The 8,429-nt window shown below is 54.5% G+C and overlaps 1 protein-coding gene across 1 annotated transcript; it reads right to left on the bottom strand.

The window, feature by feature from the left end:
• Positions 1 to 3,341: 3,341 nt before the first annotated feature.
• LOC106810156 (prolyl 3-hydroxylase 2-like) lies at positions 3,342 to 7,330 on the bottom strand. The gene has a single exon (XM_014813438.1). The coding sequence runs from the start codon at positions 7,308 to 7,310 to the stop codon at positions 5,247 to 5,249; it is 2,064 nt and encodes a 687-aa protein (XP_014668924.1). The 5' UTR covers positions 7,311 to 7,330; the 3' UTR covers positions 3,342 to 5,246.
• Between the last annotated feature and the right edge of the window lie 1,099 nt (positions 7,331 to 8,429).

Below are 8,429 nucleotides of genomic sequence, written 5' to 3'. Positions count from 1 at the left end.
ACACGGGGGTAGGTGACAGTGGATCTGCGTCCCGTAGAGACAGTATAGGCCCCCTTTAACACACGGGGGTAGGTGACAGTGGATCTGCGTCCCGTAGAGACAGTATAGGCCCCCTTTAACACACGGGGGTAGGTGACAGTGGATCTGCGTCCCGTAGAGACAGTATAGGCCCCCTTTAACACACGGGGGTAGGTGACAGTGGATCTGCGTCCCGTAGAGACAGTATAGGCCCCCTTTAACACACGGGGGTAGGTGACAGTGGATCTGCGTCCCGTAGAGACAGTATAGGCCTCCTTTAACACACGGGGGTAGGTGACAGTGGATCTGCGTCCCGTAGAGACAGTATAGGCCTCCTTTAACACACGGGGGTAGGTGACAGTGGATCTGCGTCCCGTAGAGACGGTCAGGAACTCCGCTTCGCCACATGTCCATCGACGCCAAGTCAAACATCAACTCCTGAACCTAACATTCAGCCCCCCCCCCGGTCTAATCCTGACCCTACGGTAAAGCAATGTATATACGAGCTCGTCTCGAGCAACGCGCTAGTTCAGCGAGCCCGCAGCAAGCCGTAAAACCAGGCGCCGTGCTTTAATCTCCAGCAGAAACATCGAGTAATCGCACTGAAAACGTTTCTCCCTCATCTTCCCAGCTTCCCGCGACCGAGAATAGAAACGCAGGCGTTATAGTCGGGCGCCGACTCCGTGACGAGCGGCTGCGGACGAGGCGGGCGAGCGACGCCGGGGCGCATCTCGCTGCTCTGTACCAGCCCATCCTGAGATGTTATGAAGCGCCGTCTGCCATCAAGGCAGCGATGATGATGCTGTCGATTGAGAGATGCTGTTACTGATACCCGACGAGGAATTTCAATATGGCACGTTTTAATATCAATAGCGATGTTGCATTCAGCACAACAACCACTCCCACCCCCACCGCCGCTCCGCACCCACATGCCCGCGCGGGGCCCCGCAAAAACCAATCATCCGGCCGATGATCACCGAAATTACAGCAGACGACTATTCGTGTGCGCACGACCCGCGCGTCGAAATTGCGTATTACTTGCGGGATTTCCGTTCGAATGGAGAACGCGCGTCACGTGGGAGAGCGTCTGCCAGGCCGGTGACGTCACGGCGATAGTCAGACGACATCCTCGAAAGCTGCGGTGATATTATGAGGAGTACATTACCGCGGTAACACAATTATCGGGCGTACACATTATGTCAAACAATTTGCTGTGAAATAGATCACGATGTCAAACAATGGTGTCGTGATATAATTGACACCCGATGCGACTCACAGCGACATCAACATTAACATCAATATAAACATTAATATTAACAATAACATCAATATTAACATTAATATTACAATAACATCATATTAACATTAATATTAACATTAACATCAATATAAACATCAATATTAACATTAACATCAATATTAACATTAATATTAACAATAACATCAATATTAACATTAACATCAATATTAACATTACTATTAACATCGGCTCTCTAACGTCAACATCCACATTACGACTGTTATAACATTAACAACAACATAACACATGTACCCCTGATGTGTCGAGGAGGCGATGCCAATGCAAACAGCTCTCATGCGCGTGCAAGCCGGGGGAAGGAGATCGGAGGACGGGGTTCCGAGGAGGGTGGTCGAGAGAGGAGGGAGGAAGCAGCGGGGTCGTGCTAACCGCATGGAGCGTCTGTCGAGTTAGAAACGCGGCGCCTTGCGTAAAATAACGTCTGCTAGGGCTCAAAGTCGGCAGCAGAGGCCGTCGTCATGGCAACGGGCGCTGGATAAACTGCAGGTGTGCAGGCAGGTGGATGCTGTCTATGTTCACGTGCTTCGTCTATTCCTCCTGTCCATCTCTCTCTCGCTCTCTCTCTCTCTCTCTCTCTCTCTCTCTCTCTCTCTCGCGCGCGCGCGCGCGCGCGCTCTCTCGCTCTCGCTCTCTCATTCTCACCCCCTAACCTGATTTAACTTTTTGTAGTTTCCATCAGGTTTCTTTTCATTGTCATCATTTCCCATTCCATTCTCATGCTTTTATATTTTCTTCTTCGTTCCACTTCTCTTTCTCCTCCTCCTTCTCCTTCTCCGCCGCCTCCTTCTCATCCACTTCATAATCTTTCCTTCTTTCCACGTTTTTTGTCATCACAAGCCTTACGTTATGCTCACCCTCATTGCTGGTGTCTTTGTTGTTGGGTTTCTTCCTCCTGTTCATTTTCTTCCTCCTCCTCCTCCTCCTCCTCCTCTTCTTCTTCTTCTTCTTCTTCTTCTCCCCCTCATTTTCACTTTCTCGTGCACGGGGCAATAACCCCGTATACGTATATAATAACCCCGGAAAATGATGATGATATCGGATAGCAAATATTTGCGATGCTCAGAGCTGCATGCTCACTCTCACATCATCTTATCATCATCGTCATCATCATGCATGCAGCGTACAGCAGGTAAAACCGGTCATTGTTCGTGAAATTAACACAGGTCGGCGACGAATGGCGGCGTGACTCCGTAACAAACGGCCCGATTCTAATCTCAACCCGTTCTTTACGGTCTCCTAGACGTCTACTCGCGGCGGTGAAAATGAAAGGGGTGATGACCGAGGAAGAACGCGAGGGGAGAGGGTGATAGAGCGGGAGAGAATGAGAGAGATAGTGGCGTGTAAGAGAGCATAGGGGAAGAGGGGGAGTGTGGGACGGCGTCTAGGAAGAAGAGAGTGTGGTAGGAGTTTGAGATAGAGAAAGTGTGTGCTAAGAAGAATGTTTGAGTGAGTGGAGAAGGGTGCGAGTTTCAATAGAGGGTGTTAAGAAGGGAGAAGGGTGCGAGTGTCAATGGAGGGTGTTAAGAAGGGAGAAGGGTGCGAGTGTCAATGGAGGGTGTTAAGAAGGGAGAAGGGTGCGAGTGTCAATGGAGGGTGTTAAGAAGGGAGAAGGGTGCGAGTGTCAATGGAGGGTGTTAAGAAGGGAGAAGGGTGCGAGTGTCAATGAAGGGTGTTAAGAAGGGAGAAGGATCGGGCTATGGGGGGAGGGAGAAGAGATCGGGTGATGGAAATGATGCAAGAGTAAGAGCGAGAGAGTGAAACTGCATAAAGAGAAGGATGAAAAGGATATGAAATGAAGATGAATAAGGAGAGAGGGATATGAGTGTGAGTGGGGAATGATGTGGAAAAGGGGAGGAGAGGGTGGTACTATGAGGTTAAGATACAATCACGATATGAGCGAACGTCTCAGTAAGAACAGCAGGTAAAACCGGTCATTGCTCGTGCAATTAACACAGGTCGGCAACACCTCCAGTAAGAACAAACTTTCGTTTGAAATCTGCTGACGCAATCTTCTTCGCCCCACTCGCTTTATTCTCTCAGAGTTCATCGATACGCCATCATCATTGCTTGGAGTGACTGCATGTCGATCGTTATGTATATAGAGCGCGCCGTACAACGCGCCCATTCTGCCTGCTATCATTTCTCTTCCGGCTCATGGCTGTAAAACTCAGTTTTACATCTTTTTAACTGGGCATAAAAACGCAACAAGCACAATTTCACCGCCGTCCGAAGAGTGCGCTGTTTGTTCGGGTATCTTCGCTGCCGACGTATTTCGGGCATCACCGCTGACGACGCAATTCAGTCATCGCCGTCGCCGAACTAAACGTCGGGCATCTCTGCCACCGACAAACTTCGGGAATCTCCGCCGCCATGCACTTCGGGCATCTCCGCCGATGACAAACTTCGGGAATCTCCGCCACCGACTAAATTTGGGAATCTCCGCCGACGACAAACTTCGGGCATCTACGGCGTCGGTCGGTCGTCTTCGCGATGACTCTCTATGGCCGACGGCTTAAAATATCAGCAGCAGACGACAAGAACGGGCGCAAAACCAGCAGGCGCCACGGCAGCGGTGCGTGCAGTCAGATAGCTTGCAATAGTTTTTTCATAACAGCGGTCGGGCGGCAACCCGATCTCTAAACAGGCTTCAGACTTCTTTCCGTTCACCCTCTCCCATCTCAAGCCCGTCCCCACGTCACGGCACGTTAGCATCACTCCGCACACAGGCGCAAGAGAGACCCAAGAGAGAGCAAGATGTTTCTGCTGTGCACGTGTAGTAAATTCGTCCGATGTCGATGGTAATTGTAAGCGGAGATATGCGATTTTTTCCCTTTCTATAGACAGAGTTCTATCTATTCGGGAAGGGGTAACCAAAATTATCAACGACACTACCTTCTCCTAATAACAAACACTGCAATCCTCAACCCCACCTGCCACCAACGCGCCGAATTACCCAATCCCACGCTAAAGAAAGGGAGGAGATAACAAACCATTCTTTACACCAACAGCTACTTTGTGCTGCTCCACTCCCCACGCCGAAAACAACGCACCGAACAACTGGCCATCTGTTCTCCGCCACGCGCGCGTGCTCTGTTGTCTATATACATATATGTCTATAGATATAGGCGCTTCATAGCTCGCAACCAACGGCGCAACCCGCAGGCAGTACAACAAGCGGTGTTTGAACTGTGGACACAGCCGCAGGACCAACCCAACCTGCCACCCACTGCTACTGATACTACTGCTAAACTAGCGCCGTGCCTCGGTTAAACCGAGCAGCGACGTGTATTTGCGTAGTGATATATACCTGCGTGCGGTCATCGGGCGGAGCAGTGCAATTTGCCACGCACAAAAGACTCGAGTAATTGCCCCTCTGCGCGCGCTCTCTCTCCCTTCGCCTCCCTCTCTCTCTCTCTACCCTCTCTTCTGGCGATCCGACGAGACAGCCGCAGAGAAAGAAAGAGCGAGAGCGAGAGAGAGGAAGGGAGAAGACGCGCAGGACGCTTGCATGCACTCATCCCTTCTCGCATCTGTGAGACAGCGACAGCGATGGCTCGTTGGGAACCATCCAGGTCACACAACTCTCTCTCTCTCTCTCTCTCTCCACCCGCCGTCTCGCGTTACCTCATTTTTTTTCGGCTGCTCGCGAACGCGGAATTTCTACACTGGTAGCGCGTCCTTGTCACAGTCCTTCCCTCACAGGCTCTCCTTCGTGTCCTCCTGCTCCGACCGCGACGAGATTAATTCGATGGTCCGCCGGCAGAGAGCATCCCTAACGGTCTCTCGCGTTACACTGGTCGTATCACGGGATCCGGAACACGACCTCCGATGACCTCACCCGTCCGATGACGTCACATGCCTTTCTCGCGGACGTCGGCGACCCTCCCCTCTTAGCGATGACGTCGCGTCGCTACAACTCCGAGTGTCGCTCGTTCTCGCGCGCCAGCTCCAGCATGCTGGCGATCTCTCGTTCCGCCTCGACTCGTTCGATCTCGTCGTGTCGCGGGTCGAGCGTGAACCACATGGCGATCGCGCAGCGACGTCCGTCCGTCACGGCGCGCACGCCGTGCAAGTTCTCCTCGCCCGACGAGAAGCTGACGACGCGACCGCAGTGCGGCTTCACCTGCGCGATCACGTGCTTGCGGCTGTCGGCAAACACGAAGTCGCCGCCCTCGAAGTCGTCGTTGAGGTAGAGCAGCGCGCTGTAGTCGCGCCACGTGTACGCCGGCGGCTCCTTCGCGCAGCTGCCGTCGCTCTTCAGTATGCAGTTGTCGCCGTGTATCGGATGGCTCATGTCGTCGCCGCGGTCGTACTGTCGGCCGGCGACGGCCGTGCGACACACGAGGTGCGTGTAGGTGAAGTAGAGGCGCGTGCGCAGAGCGAAGTAGCTCTCCATAAATTCGCGCACCTGTTCGCCGAGCCGCAGGAACAGGTTGACGACTTCCGGAGTGACGGCGCCGTCGCGCGCCAGCCGGTAGCCGCGGCCGGGCGTCATGCCGGCGAACTGCTCGCTCTGCGAGTGTATGTACGGGTCGTCGGGTCGGTAGCCGTCGCCGAGCTGCACGCCGTCTTCGGCTAGCTGTACCAGCTGCCGACACTCGGCCTCCGAGGCAAAGCCGCCGGCGAGGAAGCGCTTCGATACGTTGTTCTCCTTCTCCGTGAACTCGACGTGAACGCCGCGCGCGCCGTAGTCCCGCTGCGTCTCCTCCTGCCGCCGCCGCCGCGCCGCCGCCTCTTCCGGCGCCTCTTCCGGTCCGTCGGCTCGCTTCACCTGCTCATCGGCGGCCACCGCGGCGTCGTCAGCACCCAGCGCGCCCCAGGTGATGTCATCGGTGTCGCTGACGTCGATTCCGAGATCACTGTCGTAGATGGTGACGGCAATGTTCGAGAAAGTGTACTCGTCGTAGTCCAGAAGTCGCGCGAGGTGGTCGCGAAACCGCCGAAACTTCACCGCCTCCGGTCGTACGACGAAGTAGCTCTCGTCGGCGCCGGTCTGAACGTAGAACTCCTTGTTGAACTGCATGTCGGCGTCGTCCGGGTTCAGATGCAAGTACGACTCGACGGCGGCGCCCGCGTTGCGGTGGTCGCCCGTCTTGAAGTAGCAGTACTGCAGGTAGTGGTAGATGTTACTGAGCAGCTCCGGGTAAAGCTTATCGTAGACGGCTGTCGCACGCGCGTTGCACGCGTCCTTGCAGCGCAGTGTCTGCAGGAAGTGATTCGAGATGGCGATGTACATGTCGTACTTGTCGTTGCGCTCGGCGTACGGACCCTCGCACAGCAGCCGACAGTCGCCGAGCGCCTGTAGATACTCGGTGAGCACCAGCTCGAGCACGCTGGCCGTCAGCTCGTAGTTACCGGTGTCGTAGTGCTCGAGCGCGTTGAGAAACTCCTTCTTGTATTCGTCCATGAGCGTGTCGACGAACATGTCCGGCGTCACGTCGGCGTGGCTGCGGTAGAACTGCAGGTTGCTGATCATCACATCGTGGCCGAGGTTGCCCATAAGGAACGTGTAGGCGTACGAGACGGCCTCAGCGATCTTACCCAGCTTGAAGGCGCAGATCTGCAGGTAGTCGTAGTGTTCGCGCTCCTGGAACTTCTTCATGATCGCCGGATCGAGGCCCTCGGGTCGGCCGCCAAACCGTTGTCGCTCGCAGCGCAGCAGGCAGTAGGCGTTGCGCAGCGCGTGCTCGAAGAAGCGAAAGTTGTCGACGTCGTCGTTCGGGTATTCGACGCCGACGTCGGCCGCCGCGTTGCACTTGCGTCGGCAGAGCACCTGCACGCCGCTGAAGTACTGCCAGTCGTCGACGGCGCGCAGCATCAGGCCGTGGCACTCGGCCCATCGTTCGTCGGTGTACGCCTGCACGGCCTGCTCGTAGAGCATCTCGTACGTGATTCTCGGCTCGTCCGGTAGAGCCGTCGTCGTGCGCAGCAGCAGCAGCAGTGCACAGCACGTCGTCGCCAGCAGGGCCCGCATCGCAGCACGCTCGCACGCTGCCATGTTGTGCTGTGATGTGTGCGCGACGTGAGAGAGCGTGCTAAACCAGCGCGCGTGTGCGAGTGAGTGTGGCAGGAGGCTGGCTGGCTGGCTGGCTGGCTGGCAGCTGAGTGCTGGCGCTAGCAGTGCGTTAGAGCGCAGCGGGCGCGTGGGGGAGGGGGGGGGGCGGTTGTTGGTGAGATAGTTTCGCCATCTATCGGCGATATCTGCGTGTGTGGACGATAGCTGGATCTATCGTCTGTATGTGCGTATGTGAATCTATGCGCACGTATACGCACACACACACGCACATGCACTCACACATGCACACACGCACACACACACACACACACACACACACCCACACACACACACACACACACACACACCAACACGCACGCACCACGCCACGCTACGGACGCCGCACGCACGCACCAGAGGAGACAGTGAAGTGGGAGAGAAGAGGGGAATAGATCGACGAGAGAGAGAGACAATAAGATCGAGAGAGGAGACAAGGAGTGATATGGACAAAACGAGGCGACTATGAGAGAGAGAGGACGAAGGGATAAGATCCTGAGGTAGAGAGAGCGCAGTAAAGAACTACGCGTATGATGAACTGTAATCCGGAATAGACAGTGGATAATGTAGTGAATTGTAGGCGCTTCTTAAACCAGCAGAAACACTCGCAAGACGTGTGAGATTCGCATGAGGAGAGAAGGAACGAGAGACGCCGGAGAGGAGTAGAATTAACGTGAACGACTTGGAGACCCCCGTTTGAACGACGATGACCTGTGAATAGGTCGCTCAGGTCAGCGAAATTATCACAAAAAACTCGTGTCAGATACTCCGACACAAAGGACGACCCGTTTATTTCTGACGGTCTTACGATAACTGTGCAATCGGACCGTGACTTACACAGGATACACGGGGAACCAAGTCAAAAACAACCAGGGAGCAGAGAGAGAGGGCCATTCGTTCAAGAAGACAGAAAGAAGTAGTGAGAATCTTAAATCATTAACCTGAGAGAAATTAGAAGCGTGGATCTTTCCGTATGAGATAGAGAGAGCGTTGGACAGAAAAACTTCCGTAAAAGTTAAAAGAATTAAAAAAACGTTCTCG

Source organism: Priapulus caudatus, unplaced genomic scaffold (assembly GCF_000485595.1).
Source record: "Priapulus caudatus unplaced genomic scaffold, Priapulus_caudatus-5.0.1 Scaffold414, whole genome shotgun sequence".
NCBI lineage: Eukaryota > Metazoa > Priapulida > Priapulimorpha > Priapulimorphida > Priapulidae > Priapulus > Priapulus caudatus.
The sequence above is the reverse complement of the archived record's forward strand: the minus strand, read 5'-3'. Positions and strand labels throughout refer to the sequence as shown.